This window comes from Papaver somniferum, chromosome 9 (genome assembly GCF_003573695.1).
Source record: "Papaver somniferum cultivar HN1 chromosome 9, ASM357369v1, whole genome shotgun sequence".
NCBI classification, from domain to species: Eukaryota; Viridiplantae; Streptophyta; class Magnoliopsida; order Ranunculales; family Papaveraceae; genus Papaver; species Papaver somniferum.
In genome coordinates, this window is record NC_039366.1 from 122,220,383 (window position 1) to 122,239,516 (window position 19,134).

At 34.5% G+C, this 19,134-nt stretch overlaps 1 protein-coding gene across 1 annotated transcript; it reads left to right on the plus strand.

Annotated features, from left to right (window-relative positions):
- Positions 1–11,135: 11,135 nt before the first annotated feature.
- Positions 11,136–16,462, plus strand: LOC113310282 (mucin-5B-like). Its single transcript, XM_026558896.1, has 5 exons — positions 11,136–11,957; positions 12,607–12,718; positions 13,371–13,485; positions 14,071–15,243; positions 15,865–16,462. Exons 1-5 carry the CDS (start codon positions 11,762–11,764, stop codon positions 16,129–16,131), a joined length of 1,863 nt encoding a protein of 620 aa, XP_026414681.1. The 5' UTR covers positions 11,136–11,761; the 3' UTR covers positions 16,132–16,462.
- Positions 16,463–19,134: the final 2,672 nt, after the last annotated feature.

The following is a 19,134-nucleotide window of genomic DNA, read 5'->3' on the forward strand; positions in this document are numbered from 1 at the left end:
GTTGTAGGAGATATTGCAACAGCAGCAGAAAGAAGACTAAGCTGAAGAACATAAGGCTGTAAAGGACAGTCGTTTCTTAGGGTCTTAAATTCAGAATCCTGTAACAGTCCATTAATAACAATTATCTTCAATTTGCAACAATTTCTGTAACAGTTGACTCTGTAACAATTATATTTGTTACAGATTCGTTGTAATACTATTTTTCTTCAATAAAACACCTTTTGAGCCATGTTTATATCTTTGAAACGTGTTTTCATCATGAAGAGCTAAACCCCAACGCTGGGATGACGGAGGAAGCCTAAAATCATACGTGGGTAATTATATTTAATTCTTATATGACTTTTGCACTAATTAAAATTGATTTATGATTTTTATTAATTAGTTGTCATCTCATCTGATGGGTCATGCTTGCTTAGATGTTTTGATGTCCCATGCTTAGGAATTACAACTAATATTTTGAGAATCTGCCTTGGCAAAAATAAGAGTCCATGTCTTTATATATTGAGCTATAATTGTTAAAAGAATTAATGTTTGAACCTTATGTTATGAGTTTGGTGGAATCCTGAGTCTCAGTACTTCTCGATATTTGTGACAATCCTTGAATATATTTTCTTTTATTAAGTCTAAAATCGATCTCTAAAAGTCTTTGAACGAACTTTTACTACCACTTTACAACATCAATTTAAAATCACATCACTCGTGTATGATGACTCTAGCAACACTCTGGACCGTGAAGAAGATAAATGAGGAGATTTTGCAGCTGTAGAAACACGTGAGAAGCTAAAACAGGGAAGAAAATATTCCCAGAATATTTTTCTTCACTGCCGAGTTTAATGAAAATTTATGAGAGTTATGGCGTGATATTTTGCTGTTGTTGAGTATATATAAGGTGAGGGGATCATAGAGAAGGGGGACGAAGAGATTGGGAGAGAAAAAGAGCACCACAGAGCGAAAAATCAAATTTGCAGAGCTGCCATTTCTGCTGCTGCAAAACTGAAGAACACGAAGAACGGACCTGCACCAGCAGTCGTTTTTTAACAGTGTCAACGACTCACAGCCGTGGGTCGTACATCAGAGGCAGACTTATTTTCCAGCGTTTGCGACACAGAGCCGTGGGTCTTAGAGCAACAGTATCAGTGACACATACCGTGGGTCGTAATTCTATGGTTTGTAAAAAATATAATTGTTACAAACCCGATTTTGAATTATTTCTCCATTTTCATCATTTGTAAACACCCTTTGAGCAATAATAATGATTTTTGAGCGTGTTTCCAACATCATGAGCGGCTAATTCTCCCACAACCAAGGCAATGAGGAAGCTATTTACGCATGAGTAATCGGTAACTATTTTATTCTCTCTGATATTTAATTATAATTCACTCAATCACTGCTTTTGCAGAGTTTTAAATTGTTTGCGTAATTTTCCTAATCAGTTGTGATTCAATTAGATAGGTTATGCTTTGTTTAGATAATTTATGCTTAAGGGATACAATTGATGTTTGAGAATTTGCTTGATTATTAGTGAGTTAAGATATAAAGGACTTAAAAGATAATTAGAGTTTTGGATTATTTACCATCATTAATTCATGTGTAATAGTGGAATCAATGTCTTGGTTGTTTTCTCATACCTCTCGCCCACTTTGTTAATATTTTTGTATATAATTTTATTAAATCTTTAAATTTAATCTTCACAAGTCCGAGAGTTTGAACCTCATTACTACAACATCATTGAAAATACCATCACTTTACTAGTAGCTCTTAAAAAGGAAAATGTCCAGAACTATGATGGTTTAAACAAGAACAATGTTTTTATCTAGTTGTACTAAAGTTGTTAGTCAAATGGCGTCTGTATTGGTACGCAACACCAATGCAAAGGTTCCCTACCAAAACATTAGCTACCCATCCAATTTTCTCTTTGATCTTCTGAACATTGATAGGATGAAGGCTCAATCTCAACAATAACAGATCGATCCAAATGTATTAACTTTTTTTAATCAAAAGTTTAAAGCTTTATTAAAAAAATAAATAGTGATCCCAAGCGAAAGTCATAAGATCCGTCGGGAAAATATTTCATACAAGAAACAGTTTTAGAGTGTTTGAATTGGAGATTAGTTAGGATTTTTTTTTTTGTGTGTGTGTGTGTAAGGACAACGTATATGTGAGCGACAGTATCTTGCAGTGAAAATAAAATATATAACACATCGGATTGTTTTTGCAATTGCAAGTGTGTAAAGAGGTGTTGTAAACATCTAATTATGGGATCCTTGGCTAGTATATATACAACAATGTAAGAATTCCTGGGTATATATTTGAACCTTGCGTTGGGAGGTACCCTAAGAGTTGCATATAATATATCGCGTTGTTATTGCAGTTACAAGTATGTACAGATGTGTTGTTGACATCTAATTATGTCCTCCTTAGCTAATATATATGCGGTAATGTGGGAAGTCTTAGGTATGTGTTCGCACCTTTTATGGGGGGGGGGGTCTCCTAAGATTTGCATCTACTATTGAATGGTGCTTCACGTTTAGGGTATGGTAGTTGTTGAGTGATTGATAATGTCCAGTGATTGTTTATAACTCGTGTGAATGGTGATAACCGATAACAAATTTTGTTGTATTCGTGTCAGAGCATGCGGTTTGAGCTTTCGCTTAGAGAACTGATTGGCCCAGTAGGATCCAACAACAAAGTGGACCAATTTTTTGTCGTCGAACATGTTAGAGCAAATGCTCGGTTGAACCGCAGACGTTGGTTTGTTGTCAAATTTGAATGCCAAAAATATTTCTTGATTTATACTTTGCTAAAGTCTACCGTGGTCTAGATTAGATTAGGTAGTAAAGTATTATGATCATCCAAGTTACTTTTGAAGATTGAAGATCATACAAGGAGATTATTTTGAAGAACTTCATCAAAGGTTGATTTCTCTTTTAGATTTCTTCTCCCTTCAATTTATTTATATATCTTAGGAAAGTCGGGGACTTTAGTAAATGATCATGCAAAAAAGGATCATATCATAGGTAAGCCAGTGACAAATACGTAGAGATGTTTCTAATTCAAGTCTCGGCTTGAAAGTTTTCGAAATAACGAACCAAGTGAGAAAAGGTTAATGAAGTTTGAGCATTTGAGTTTGTGAATCTTATTACTGAATTCACGAACCTACCTAGCGCCGGAAGTTCCTGAACCATAAAATTTACTTGAGTTCGAAACCTAGTGCAACTTGGAAGTTCATTAACTCCTAAACACTTTGAGTTCACAAATCTAGATTGGTGAGTCTGCGAACCGATTTAGATTTGAAGTTCCTGACCATAAAATCACTTTGAGTTCACGGACTTAATGAGATTTTGAAGTATTAGAAGTGCAATCGACCAACTTCTATTCTTTCCTTGTTTTCAAAACAAACTTTTTACGTGCTTTTAAATTGTTATTCTTAACTGATTCTCTTGCAAAGAGAGTTTTAATTCTTTCCAAAAATTGATTTAATTTATGAACCAAGTTTAGATCTTGTGTTTTAGACAATTGCTATAATTTTTAATTTGTGCACATTGTCTATTCTTAGTGGTTTGGAGATATCGTTGGAAGTAATTCTCTTATGAAAATTACTCGACGTTAAATATGTCTACTACTTCAAACTATGGAAAGACCTCAAAAGAAAGTGTTGGGAATATATATTTAAAACATAAATTTATTTCCCAAATAAAATATTTTTGGTAACAATAAAATTCTTCTTAAATGAAAATTATTTATTGTTATAATTGATTTTGACCGTTTCATACTTTGTTGTGTTAATGGTGTTAATTGCACTTTAATAATTTTTCATTAAACTCTATTGAAATCTTGATTAGAAAAAAAGATAAGAATTTTTATGAAAAGTTTTTTTGAGAGTTGTTGAAACAATTATTATCCAGGGTGAGAGCTTTTCATTTCTATGTCTTTTGAGTCTAAAAGAAAAATGATTTTTTAAGAAAGAAAAACACGGGTGCGATTATCCTTGGTTTTTCTAAGAGATTTTCTGAGCAAGAATGAAGTGTAAATGTTTCACATCCTCTCACCGTGCAAGAGTGATTTTGTAAGAGATCGAACTCAGCTGTTTTATCCTTGGGACGACGCGACATGGAAGAAATGTCTGCACAATCTTGGGCAGAGCCGCGAAACGTCTTAAAGAGAGCGACCTGGTCGTGACTCAGCCATAACATTTTTTATTTGTTTGGTTTATGATTGTTTTGCAGGCTATTTTCAGCAATTTTTCCAACAATTTTAAGACGATTTATTCTGCCATGGATATCAAAAGAAACGATTGATGAAACCCAATAAGTATCATTGTTTGATTCGTTTTATAGAATTATCTAACGGTATAATTTTACTTTTGCGATAAACCATGATGCTTGGAATTAGGTTACTTGATACCTAAAGTATATTTTATGTCTGATTTTTATGGATTAGGATTGTAACAAGGATAATATTTTTCATCATGAATATGTAACATATAAAAAAAATGGTTGATGTTAAACAATTGGTTTTTAACAAGCTGTAGAGTTTTATTTTTATCTCCTACACGGAAATGAATTGGGTCTTTAAATTTTAACCACATATATAAGACATCATGAGGATTATCTCTTCGAAATTTCATAATTTTTGGAGGTCGAAAGTATTTTTTGAGTATTTTACAAAACTGAATAATGTTGCTGAAAGAATTTCTGACGATTAGAAATTTAGTATTGATTAATCTAGTTTTTCTGATATTTGTGCTGATATTTTGGGTTAGTGTGTAACATGAAACTTTTCAATCATGAGCATATCTTGGAAACCCATTTTGAAATTTCCCGTTTGGATTTTTAGATTGAGAGATCTGGTGCTTTCAAAATAGTTGTGTATGTTTGTCCAAATAGGAAATGATACTTGACATCAGAGATTAGAGATTTAGATGTAATAGATTACATTAAATTCAAGTTTTCATTTTTTACTTCGTACACTTGTTTTGGAAATGAAAAAGAAAATCATTGTTAGAAATCAAACTAATGCTCCACATGTGTTTGATAATATGCTTGATAGAAAGTTATAACTATAGAAGTTTGAATCTTTGATTGACACATACGAGCAACTTGGAGTATTGATTTTTAAGTAATTATGTAAGTGCATACCTTACTTATTTTTTGCTTTCAAATACTCACATGTAAATAATTATGACAGGTGAGAATTCACTTACTTGAGCAAGTTTTTATTTTCCACTGAAATAAAAATTGCGAGCGCGGATTAATCAATTTGTCGAGCAATGGTTTTGATGATTTCTTTGTCGGTGCCGAAAGAGTGGACAATGGTTTATGACCAATTGAGCTTCCAAAGCAAATGAGGTATGTTTGATGAACTATTTGTAGTAATTGTGATAATCAAACGAATGCATTCTAGATTGAAATAAATTGATTGTTCAATCTTAGAATGAGTTATATGGAAACTAGATATTGAGAATTATTGTTTATGACAATATATGTGTGGCTCGATCATACAAGTTCGGAACTTATGAGATATAATTTGACACCAAACCAAAACCAAAAGAATAAGAAACCTAGTCAAACAAATATGAATACCAACTCTCACCAAGAAATGAGCATAATTTTAATTATGAGTTTATTTGATATGTTTGAAATACACGGCATTGCAAGAATATCAAATATTGTTAACAAAGCTTTTCAAGCTAAGTTAATGTGAATTGTGGATACGGTGAGAGGTGATATATATTGGTGTTTTATACCATATTTGTTTTGATAGGTTATGGTTCAAAAGTTGAACCAAATCGTTTGAAAGAAAGTGGTGTTGAGTTATACTCACATCTCTAGGACAATTGGTATTGGTATGGTCTCAAAAGTTTTCCTCGGTAGAACTATCTTGTTAATGATGTTCATACCACTAAAATGAGAAAGAATCTAGTTTCATCCTATCTTGTTTTTAACAAGATTGAGATTAAATTTTTTTGGTGAACTTGATCATTGCACTACTACAATAAAAATGTTATCAATAGAATGTTTGAACCCAATATTGTATTATTTATATGATATGACTGAAGCTTTGGAGTGCTTGAAATATGTGATTTTATCTTGCTTCTATGGAATTTTTGAGTTAGTGATGAGTATGAGCATATTGTGTTTTCCTCTAAAATTTCTAAGAATTTTAAAAAGTTACATGTATCAAATTTTACCCAACTCATCAAAGCATGTAGACTCCCAATCAATGAAATAAAATCTTTGAGAATTTTATTAGATTTTTTTGGTGTTTCATGAAGTCTAACTTGGTGACTAAATTTGATCTTTTAGTGAATAATGAAATGATGTCTTCATGAAAATAATGTTTGTTTGGTCGTCCTTTATATTGTGCTAAAAGGATTTTGAAATTGAATAATTACTTTATTAGTAATGAGCAAGAACACATAGCGCATAAAATATGAATTTAGAGAAATGATTTGCGCTTAAAAATTATTTCTATTTTTTTGTATGAATGAGGAAACTTTTTAGTTTTTTGAATTGGTATTAAACACCAAAATCTGACGTCTAACGAAGTGTATAGAAATTTTTGAATGAACGTGGCTAGAAATGCAATTTGCATAAGTAACTTCTCAATTTTAGATATTTTGGTGTTGATTTGAAATTTCTTTTGAGTCGAGAAATAGTGGGGTTTTTTTACCCTATGTATGTTTGAACACTAAACTTAAGTTGAAGAGCTAGTTAGAAATGGAGATCACAAGATCATTAAGAACGGGCGTGTAAGTAGTAAGACTAAAAATAATTTTAGTCATAATTATTACCTTGTTTGAGATACTTAGCTCCTCATAATTTTAATCTTTGGAAAAAGGTTTTATGAACTAAATATTTTAGTTTAAAAAAAAAAGAAAAAAAAAAGGTAATTAATTCTAATACTTTCTTTCATGTCGCTGGATTTACATTCTTGATTGGTGATGTTGTTTCTACGATGCGTGATTTGTTGTATATCATATGTAGAAAAATATATGGAATGTATTAAAGATGAGAATCTATGTAGGCCAAGCATGAAAATTGTGTAGTTTCTACAAGAACAAAATGGATATACGTTAGATAAGTCATCATCATATATATTCTGAAACAAACTTTTAAACAATTGAATGAGACAAAATTAATTTTTTGATTAGTTTGAATAATTTCAGATTTTTTGAAAATGAAATGCATAACGCTCGTTGTTGTATATGCATAAGTGATTTGTGGAATTTAAATTCTAACTTATATGATGTTAATGAAGATGAGAACATGCTTAGTTTATTATTTGACATGAAAGACTTGAGGGAAGATAGTGTAAATGCTTGAATTGAATTTGTTCTTCTCTTGAATATATTTAATACAATGGATAGAAATAGAAATATATATAGCCTAAATGTAAACTAGTTTTCACTCATTTCATTATAGTATTATAGTGCTTGTGATTGTGTGTGATTGAACTAGAAAATGAAAATGAGTATGGAAGCATGGAATTGTTTCTTGCTACATGATGAACTATATGCATATTACTTCTGTAGTGGGGGTTACATATATGCAGATTTACTAATAATCCATGTATGGATAACTAGTAAAATATTGAGAAGGTTATGAGGTGTCTGAAAAGAACCTTAAACCTAGAAATACACTATCTAAAAATGTTTACCGCAATCCTTTAAGGATATTATTGCGATGCTGATTGAGATATTCTCTCAAATGAATCCTCCAAGGGATGGAGTGATTCAGTCCTCTACTAGATAGAGGAAGAACAGACATATTAATCCAATGTGATAGTACCGCGGCTATTGCAAGAGTTGAGAACCGTTAATTACAACGGTAGAGTCGACATATAAAGTGATAGAAAGCATTTTTTTTCATGCTATGAGAGTGGATTATATATGGTCTGAAAAGAGTTATCGTTGATCCTTTGACGAAAAGATTAATAAGAAGGTGTGAATACATCTTATGTTTGATGCCCATTGAGAATTGAGTCATTTGTGATGGATACCCACCTAGAATTAGGTTCAAAGGGAATAACGATTCACAAATGATATGGTCATAGTTGTTCGCGATTGACACCCAACCTACAACTCAAGATTCCAGAAGTAGGTTCAAAAGGTAATCCCTACCTATGGATGGAAATCCCCAAATGTAGGTTCAAATGGGGCTAAGTCATGAGTAATATGTTGAGACACAGAATCATGCTTTTGAGAATTCATTCCACGCATGATATCATGAAGCGAGTGAATGTTGAGTTTTTGTTTCTAAAACTCTTAATGATGTTTATATCCTTATTTAGAGTGGGGTACTTAGCTACAAGAGTACTCTTGATATACTCACCTATATGAATGTGAAAGTGTGGCCGCTTTCTATGAGAATATGGGCAGTTCTCTAGATCATTCATTAAACCGGGATTCAAGCACAGGGCCGTAATGTGCTGGCTTTAGACTTTACACTAGAATAGTTTTGTGTGTGTTAGACAATCTTCTTATCTCCTAGAGTTCAAAGACTTACGTTCACTCTATGGTTTGATTTTTTGAGAGCCTAAAACTATGTAAAGGTTCAAAATCGAAAGATACCTTTACTTATGCACATCACTATATAGATGATCTTGCTCAATGTTTTAAAAATATAAGTGGGGGATTGTTGGGAATTTATATTTAAAACATAAATTTATCTCCCAAATAAAATATTTTTGGTTACAATAAAATTCTTCTTAAATGAAAATTATTTATTGCTATAATTGATTTTGACCGTTTCATACTTTGTTGTGTTAATGGTGTTAATTGCACTTTAATAATTTTTCATTAAACTCTATTGAAATCTTGATTAGAAAAAAAGATAAGAATTTTTATGAAAAGTTTTTTTGAGAGTTGTTGAAACAATTTTTATCCAGGGTGAGAGCTTTTCATTTCTATGTCTTTTGAGTCTAAAAGAAAAATGATTTTTTAAGAAAGAAAAACACGGGTGCGATTATCCTTGGTTTTTCTAAGAGATTTTCTGAGCAAGAATGAAGCGTAAATGTTTCACATCCTCTCACCGTGCAAGAGTGATTGTGTAAGAGATCGAACTCAGCTGTTTTATCCTGGGGACGACGCGACATGGAAGAACTGTCTGCACAATCTTGGGCAGAGCCGCGAAACGTCTTAAAGAGAGCGACCAGGTCGTGACTCAGCCATAACATTTTTTATTTGTTTGGTTTATGATTGTTTTGCAGGCTATTTTCAGCAATTGTTCCAACATAAAGTCAAGCTCTAACTAAAGAAACACTTTTTATGTACCTTAGGATAGAATCTAGACTTAACGTTTGAGAAAATACTTGGGTTGCAAGAACCCACTGTTTAATTTTTAAGCAACCTAGCCTTAATCAACTATTATATATAATGGACACGCCAGCATCACACAAAACTCAATCCTCTACACTTTGTGCATCTTGTTGCGAAGTTTATCCTCCAACACAGAAGGTTATTCAAGAACGAAGTTAAGACTTTAAAGGACTTCACTTGGGGATTCGTGAAGCTCTGGACCACCTTTGTTCTCTAAAATAGTTTCGTAACTTGTAACTCGATTTGATCTATATATAATTCAAGTATATTCTAAGGTATTTATCTTTTGCTATAAGACCATTCCAGAACTATTGATCAAATCTAGATTCAGTAGAACTTCAATCAATATTTTGTATGGCACTTATCTTTCAAAATCCCGATCCGAAAATTTCACTGAAATCATCAAAACTTGTTCTAGATTGATTTTTTAGTGAATTGGATTAGGATTTTCTAGCTAATTAAAGAAATACATAGCCCAATATTTTAATTTAGATTCCTCTAGATCAAAGAGAATATTTCTGCCACTGTGATAAGTTATTAAAAAGAAACTTAATTAGGCATACCGTCTGAGGTAGGGTGGCGCTAGTCCTCACGCAGGAATATAAAGTAACTCCTAGACCTATAAACGACATCAGCTAAGAGAACATAAGGGCATAACCGCAGCAGAATAACTTGGAAGGTTTATTCAGTCTCAACTACATTCCATACCAAAATCATTATAGCGGCTGAATGAGTGTTCAAACTGGACTAGGACCCGGGGCTAGTTTGTTTTGCATTTTTCTTGTTAACGATTTTTTTTGTCTTGCTTTATTTTTATTATTTGTATTATATTGATTTATCTTTATAGCTACAAGTACAAGCAAGCTGTACGTTAATCATCACTGTGATTAAAGAATCTCCAAGAATCTGCTTTGATCTTTAATAAAAAGTTAGCCAATAAGTTTCGAAACTAAAAAGTTGGTGGTGTACTTTGGTACCCATTTTCAGACCGAAAAAAAGAAACGCAACTGATAGAGTTGTCATGCACTTTAAAGGCAACATCGACGTTGATAATTCAGTCAACAGAAGGAAGAGTAAATTGAATAGAAATAAATGAAAATTCGAAGGGATGAAGTTCGTAAAATCGCGGATGTGATTAGGGGATCCCCTAAAAGTGAATATTGCAATTATTTTTTCATAGTTGACTACTCGACTACCATAAATTCCACGAAGAATTACTTGTTCAACTAATAATTTTGAAATTTAACAATCAAATGATCAACCTTATCTTAAAGAATCGACACGAAAATCTGAAGATTAACGAATTAATTTTCAATATTCAAAACTCAAACATCTGATTTGAGTTTCGTTCATCTTTACCTTGAAATTCTTGCTCCTATTTATCGTTTAAAATTTGTATCCGGAAAATGAAAAGACGAAAATAACAGTTTTGGTATATATTTTTGGATTTAGATAGAAATAGTCTGGATTTCTAGTTCCATTATAAAGGTTTTCATACCATTTTCCAGTTAATATTATTGACACGCCATAAATTATATTATGATCACATACTTGCATCGAATAACATTCCGTCTAGAAAATTCGTAGCTACGCTAAAGATTAATGAAATATCATGTTAATACTAAATTCACATAAAATAAAACAATCCTTGACACCTTGATCACTGGATCGGGATAGTGTTAGAAAATTCTATGAAGCCCCTGTGCACATCATGTGGGAGTTGGGAACCTAAGAAAGTGTTGTCCATGTTCAAATCTATAAGAAAAATATCACATGTCTACATGACTTAAGTTCAGCATAACATTTTTGTTAATCATTTTTTTCTCCTCTTAAATCCTCCGAAACTAAAACGTTCCAGTTTTGTTGTGAGCGACTTCCGTTTAATAAAACAAATTAATAAACAGTCTCCTCCTCTCTCAGTCCCTCTGGTCTTCTCTAATCTCTCTCTCACATCATTTCCCACTCTCAAAAAAGCTGCTCTCTTTTTATTTTCACTTATAAAATATTAAATTTTCGCATTCAAAATTTGAACTCAGTTATTTACAAAACAAGCTTCATTCTCAGATCTCCAACAATGGCGGTTGATTCAAGCTAAAGGTTTCCCATAAAGTGTGTATAGAATCCAAAGTGTGTCCAGATGTTTTACGAGTGATGGATAAGTTAAAGGAGTTGTTAGGTTTATAGATAGATTGATTGAGATCATTTTCTTTCTTTCCTTTACTTTATCCCAACAACATTATAAAATTACTCACTTCTCCCCACCCCCTCTCTCCCTGTAGCTCCATTTCTTAGATCTGTGCTTTCCGTTTCGCGTTTCTGAGAAATTTGAGTTCATTTTTTTTTTTGATTTGCTGTGAAAAGAGTGAGGTGTTTATGTCTAGTTAGGGTTTTTCAAATTTTTGTTTTTCTGAGTGGGGGTTTTGATTTTTAAACCGGAGTGAGATGAATCGAAGTTTTAGGGCAGAGGATTCGCGAATGCAAGCTTCAATACAGAGGATACAACAAGGGATGAGGAATCAAAATGCTATGAAAGATAAAGAAGAAGAACTTTCTTTGTTTCTCGAATTGAAAAAACGCGAAAAGGAACGAAATAATCAGCTTCTTATTCATAACTCTGAAGAATTTGATGCTCCATTAGGTATTATTCTCTTGTTTTATTACCTAGGGTTTCAAAATCTTCAATGCCTGTTGAATTTTTTGTGAAAGTTTGTTTTTTTAATTAAATAAAAACATTTGTTGGGATACTGATGGTGGTCCAAAATTGCCCTCTTTTTAGAGTTTATCTTGCAAGTTCATTTGTAAAATATCAAACTTTTTGATAGACTTTTAACTGTTGATGATATTGTAACTAGAACCTTTAGCTGCCACTTTATAGACACTAGCTTGATTCTTCTGAGAATCAGGTCGATCGTTTTGGGTCCACAGATCAACTTCTTAAGGGTGGGGTGTTATCAATGCAACTTGATGTGAATTCAGCTCAACAGTCATTCACTAGCGAACCTGTTGTTACATATCTTGGCTATATATTATACACATTTACCTTTTTCTTCAGAAAGTATAACTCTTGAATTGATTATCAATTAGATATCACTTCAAAGATGGCTCTTAATTTATGCTAATATTTATCTTCATTGGAAATTAAAGTTGCATTTAGTGCGTGGGATATCGTTTACGTTGTATGTGCAAATCAAAGTTATCTGCTTTTTTGTACTTATTGCTGCGGTACGTGTGGTCAATACTTGTCGCTGTGTCTAATCAAATTTAGCTTATGGATATTATGGCTGCAGACTCTAAACCGGGCAATTCTCCCATATTCAAGATTGTACCACCTGCTCCTGCGCGTAAAACAAGTGCTGATGATTTCCTAAATTCGGACAATGATAAAGATGATTACGACTGGTAATGTGAATCATCTCTTTGATTTGTTTTAAACATCATCTTCTTCTTTTTTTTGTCACGTTGCTTTTAATCTTAAATGTAGCACACCATTCATGAACTTTATTTGAAACAAAAAAAAGTATAGGAAATATCAGGTAAGGGGCTCTAGGTATGTTGTTCGCTCAGAATTGTAAGCATATGGAGGAGAATCGTTTAATTCTCCAGGTCACTATTTGTGCCAAGTAAGGTTCTCAATTTGCTAGCAGAAAATACTATAAGTAGGTTTGTGTTGCAAGGAAAGTAACCTGAGCTGAAGTGTAGAAGAAAAATACTAGGTGCAAATTATTAAAAAAAAAACATTAAAGAAGTCGTAGAAACACCAACCATTAATTAACGAAAAAAGAATGAAGAAAGGGTCGGCATATTATGTAGCTTTTACTGTACAAGGTCATGTACGCCACCATCATATTATCAAGTTCGAATCTTATGCTTTAACTGTATGACCATATGGTATTAAACAGCACCAGTTGTTGCAGTAGTAGTTACTACAGGAAGCATTCATGGAATGGCGTTCTCAATCTATATGTTGTTATTTGGCCTGTATCTGTATTGTCATGCTAATTTAGCTTTTGGCACCTGTATCTGTTTTAAGTTTTTTTTCTTTTTTGTGCAGGTTGATGACACCCCCTGGCACTCCTCTATTTCCTTCGTTGGAGATGGAATCACAAAAAACAGTTATGAGTCAACTGGGAACTCCAAATGTTCGTCCTGCTGCACCAAAGTCCAGGGTAGGGGAATTACTTGATTTTTGCTGTTCCTGAAAACAGAGAAAATATGTGTGGTTCCTGATACTAGAACCTGGGTGCTGGTTGGTGGTGCTAGTATTCCAATTGATTATAGTTAAGTCACTACGTTAGACCGAAAAATTTATAATTTTTGTGAGAACAGTTGAGGCATTTTGTCTCCAATTATAGCATATAGGAATATGGGAACATCAGATATGACTAATTATCTGGTAAAATTATAGTTTTTCGATTAGTAACATAAACCATTTAGACATTTGGTCGGAGGATTATGAACATTATGCGAATTAAGGTTTTGGAGCCCCTCTTAGTAGTTAACCTTCATTTTGGACCTGATATCCTCCTTCTGCTTCAATTGTTTGTGGAGAACGTTCAGTATCCTTATGTATCTATAAACTAAGGAAGTGGATCTCAATCTGGTTAGAATACTAGTGCTTCAATCGTTCTTGAAATCTCTACTGTTGAGTTGTTTATTTTGTTTTTTCACTGATGGTCTTCTATTGGTGAAGTCTGGATCTGATACTCTTCACTTCCACATTGATTTCTCATAGTTTTAATCTACGATTGCAGTTAGCAAATCCTCAGTCCGAGCCTCCTCCAAGGAGCAATTTAGCATCTAGGCAGCCGACTTTGTCTACCGGGTTGAACACTTCGAGTACAAATATTCACAGACCTTCATCATCCGGGGGTCGTTCAACTGCTTCTAGACCTGGAACTCCAACTGGACGCCCCACATTATCTTCCATACCTAAACAGCCTTCAAGAGCTTCTAGGCATGCGACTCCAACTTCAAGAGCCACCTTACCTTCTTCCAAAACCACGGCTCCTCCATCAAGATCGTCAACAGCTTCTGCAAGATCTTCAACACCTACCTCCAGATCTACAACACCTTCTGCAAGATCTTCAGCACCTTCTGCGAGATCTTCAACACCTACTGCAAGATCTTCAGCACCTTCTGCCAGATCTTCAACACCTACTGCAAGATCTTCAACACCTTCCACAGTATCTTCAGCACCATCTGCAAGGTCTTCCACACCTTCTGCAAGATCTTCAACACCTTCTGCAAGACCTTCAGCTGCTTCTGCAAGATCTTCGACACCAACCAGACCCACTGTACCTGCTTCAAAGAGCACATCAAGGACAGCAACTCCAACTAGGCGACCATCAACCCCATCAAATGTTCCGAGTTTGTCTAGTCTTACTCGCTCTTCTTCAGCGATCAAATCAGGACCCACAGTAACGAGAAATCCTGTTCCATCATCTGGTAGTGCTCCAGTTATGAAATCTAGACCCTGGAAACCTTCAGACATGCCTGGGTATTCTCACGACGCTCCGCCAAACTTGCGGACATCAATGCCCGCAAGACCAGTTTCTGCCTCCAGGGGTAGACCTGGAGGTCCGAGTGCTGGACCCGCTACAGATATTGGTTCTAATGGAAGACCAAGAAGACAATCATGCTCTCCTTCAAGAGGCCGAGTTCCAAATGGCAGTGTTCACAACAGAAGTTCTGTTCCAGCATCTAGCCGAGCATACGCTAATGGTAATGACCATGTGAATCCTGTTCTGATGGGAACTCAGATGGTTGAAAGAGTTGTAAACATGCGAAAATTGAACCCGCCAAAGCCGGACGACCCACGTTCTGCTCATAACAATTCCACAGGAAAATCATCTTCATCCCTGGACAGCTCAGGCTTTGGGAGATCTCTTTCAAAGAAATCCTTGGATATGGCGATGAGGCATATGGTATGTATTTTTCTCCTCAAGTCTTTTACCATTTACATTAATAGATATAGAGCATGCTAATTCGATTATGTTGACCAACTCGTAAAATCAGCAAACTATAGCACACTAACCATGTGTGAATGCCCATTACTTAAAAGTGTCAGGATCAGCTTAGTTTTCCTACATATGCCATGCATTAGATCCTCCAATCTCTTCGGGTGTCCCAAATTTTGCAAAACATTAACTAATATGGCCAACATGAACATTGCCTCTTGTAAGGAGCCCAATGTATAAAAAAACTAATGAGTTAAATGTGAATAAACATTGCCTGTAGTGCCTTTGCAACTTAAAACTAAATTACTGGATAAAGGATATATGGCGAGTTACAGAAGTTTGAGATTACAACCTTGTAAATATTCTACATTATGCTTCTGTTAGTAAGATAAATCCTAATTTCGTTGATATTGACGCTTCCTGAATGATATGCTGGTTGTTTCTTATGGTCCATTCAAGTTTTAACTGATTGTGTTCTACAGACGTCATAAAAGTTTTAATTAAGCAAAGGGAACAAATTTTATATAAAACATTTGAGCATCATTGCATTTTGTCATATATTGAATCAACTGGCTTTTTGTTGAACAGGATATAAGACAACGTGTTCCAGGTAGCCTACGTCCATTAATGACAAATATTCCAGCTTCTTCCATGTATAGTGTGAGATCCGGACCAGCAAGAAGCAGGACTGTGAGTGTGTCGGACTCCCCACTTGCCACAAGCAGCAATTGCAGTTCTGAGCAAAGCATCAATAACACCACTTTAATTATGGACATCTGTGATATGGAAGACGATGGTCTAAGCAGTGACAGAGGAGGTAGGTCTTCCCCCATTAGTCACCTGGCAGGTGAATGAAAGACAATACTTCTTATAACCATTATGTAAATGAAGTAGTTCACTTATTGGCATCTGTACTCTTAGCGAAATCAGTTAGTTTAGATAACACAATGGAGCTATGTGCTAAGTTCACATCACCATCATTTATACTTGAGGTGCAACAAACTCGTAAACCTTGTAAGAACTCTGACAGCATCTGTTTTCTGCTTGAAAACCTAAAAAAAAAAGAAAAGAATATTTAAGGGTTCTGTGGTTCTTGGGTTTCCAGTAGCTTGGTTCAGTGAATTAGCAATGTGTCTCTGTAGAACTCGGCTTTGATTTAAACTGAATGTTATGCTTGTGCAGGAAACTACGATCTTGTCTCTTTTTATTTCACATGTAATTACTTCTTTTTATAAGTTCTGGGAGATGTTTTTCTTTTTTTATATTGAGAGATTCAATGGGTTGAAACAGAAGTCCTCCATGTGAGTAACAGAATCTATTCACACCTGAAATGATGTACTCTTGCACCATCCCATGTGAGCTGGGGTATTACTGAGGATTAATACTTGATTACTAGTAGTCGACCAAGATCAGATTTTTCACTCTTTTCTCTCGACAGCTACCTCAGTGGACATGGAATTGGTCCCTATATTATTTTTGAGATGTGAGACCAAGGTGGTGGTCCTTTCAGTCATTTTTATCAGTAGTAGCAGTGTTGGAGTAGTCAGAGCATGAGTAGTTTTCAAGTTCCAAGTAAACAGCCAACAACAATAAGGGGCCAGTAAAGTGAACTTGATTCCCTCCCTCCATAGGAAATAAAGATCATGATCTTTGTGATAAGACCCAGTACTTGCTTGGCCTAGACGCCTAGTTTGTTGAAATATAATGATGCTCTCTAAAGCTTCTCTTTGGTGTCTCTCTGTTGTCAAAATAATTCAAATGGACATCTAGAATTGTAAAAACACATGGAGTACTAAACCGGATTCTGGATATAATTAGCAAACACGCCTTTAATTCATGGTTATGTCTAACACACCTTAATTCATGTCTCTCTGGAGGTTGTCTTGATATTAATCGACACTCTCCTAAACAAACAAAACAAAAAACAGTGTGAAATCTTATTCCACTTAAGCATTTTCATTTTATAGTGAGTAAGGTTGCAATCGATCGCAAAGAAGCTCTGCTCAATCAGCATAACATAAGCAGTGATTTTCACTAAAGTCTTGAAGATTTCTCTAATGCAATTCCTAGTTTCTCTTAGTAATTCATGTTCTATTGAATTTAATTTTTTGTTACTATCAATCTTTGGATTTCTAAGTTCCTTCAACAAGATTGTCATCAATTTTTGCACTTAAAATACTACATTCACTACTACTGAAGTTAACAAAAGGAAAAATATCAACCATTACACTCAAAATCAACAAACAAGTACCATTCAAAGTATTAACATTACTGATACCCAACCTGAACAAGAACAAGTAAACAAAAGAAAACACCATCAATTTTTTCAATTCATTGAAATCCTAGAGGTTCACAACCCTCAAACACAACAAAATACTACAAAGTCTATCAACCATAATACTCCACTATCACTTCCGAAAGTACCACTGCACATCAACAACAACACCAAAATATTAGGAAAATTCTAAAAAAAACCGACCGTCAGGAGAAGAAGAAGAAGTTCAACATTACCAACATCCACGTCAAGAACAAGAAGACAAGGAGCAAGTATCGAGAAAGCAAACTTTTCTCAAAGTATGAAAAATTGGTTGCGTTTGATACCCCAAGAGGGACTTCTAAAAGTCCTCTCCATCGTAGCTTCGGTTCTCCTCTTCACTGTACTGAGCACTATAGTCACTGACTGAAGATGCAGGAAACATTACTATCATCAGATGATGTACTCTCATCAGTCTCCTCCTTTAAAAGTTCTTCATCTTCATCACTTGACTCACCTTCACGCATGGTCCTGGAAAAAATCCTTGGATTGGCTCTTTCATCTTCAAATCTCCTGCGAAGCTTTCTCTCATAATACTTTCTCATCCTTTCCTTCTCTTCTGCTGCATCTGAATCCTCTTCACTTGTATCAATATCTTCAACTGGATACTCAAAACCATTCTCTGACTCCTCAGATTCGCTTTTTGTCGCTCTACCATATCTTTTACATTTCTATGATCTCTCTTCCTCTTTCCTGGATGCTCTCTTAAGATGTTTTTCTTTCCATGCAACATACAAAACATCGACATCTTCCTATTTTCTTCGACGGGCCAATTCTTGCGCCCGCATGTTTATCTCCTCTTACAGTTCATTCCTCAACCTATCTATCTCTTGATTACTCAGTAAAAACGCAAGATTCTTGGCTTGATTGTACTCTGCTGAAGGAGGAGGAATTACAGGAAGATAATTACCAGGATTTGCCATTTCTATCTCTTTCCTCTCTAATTTTTCATTTCCTAGTAAAATTGAGAATTGTTATGATAAGCTCTCTAACAAATCCCCTTTGAAATACCTTATTGAACCCATTAATAGCCATTTAAGACCCTTTGGTCAAGTGTCTTGTCGCTTGGCTATCCACGCCTCTTCAAAGCCATGCATATCAATTTCAAGATCATCATTACACTCTAAAGCCTTATTTTCAAAACCTAACTCTATATTTTTCATTAGTCGTTACAATTTTTGGACTGTCATTAAGAGGTTTATCGGTAGGTCACCAAATTTGGATAATATTAATTGGGGTCTAATTGAAACTGTTGGTTTTATGCAGATTCAGAGAATGCAACACTTTTCGAGAGGAAACATTGCTAATTGGGGCGTATCATATGAAGGTTTTAATTCCCAATGTATGGGTTAATATGGTGGTGCATCACCACTTACTTCTTCAAAACCCAAAACCAAAAAATTACCGTCCAATTTTTTTACTGCACCACCCCATGCAACAAAACGTAAGTTTTATCATACCACATTCCCATCCTACTGTGTTAATTACATTTGGCAGGTGATGCAATTACGTCATCATCATAGAAAAACAAACCTCTTAAATGT

What these genes read in the sequence shown, in the direction of transcription:
- LOC113310282 (XM_026558896.1), top strand. Translation starts at nt 11,762, where the DNA reads ATGAATCGAAGTTTTAGGGCAGAGGATTCGCGAATGCAAGCTTCAATA. An exon ending in GATAAAGATGATTACGACTG is followed by an intron (nt 12,719 to 13,370) that starts GTAATGTGAATC and finishes TTTTTTGTGCAG; the next exon opens with GTTGATGACACCCCCTGGCA. An exon ending in CTGCTGCACCAAAGTCCAGG is followed by an intron (nt 13,486 to 14,070) that starts GTAGGGGAATTA and finishes CTACGATTGCAG; the next exon opens with TTAGCAAATCCTCAGTCCGA.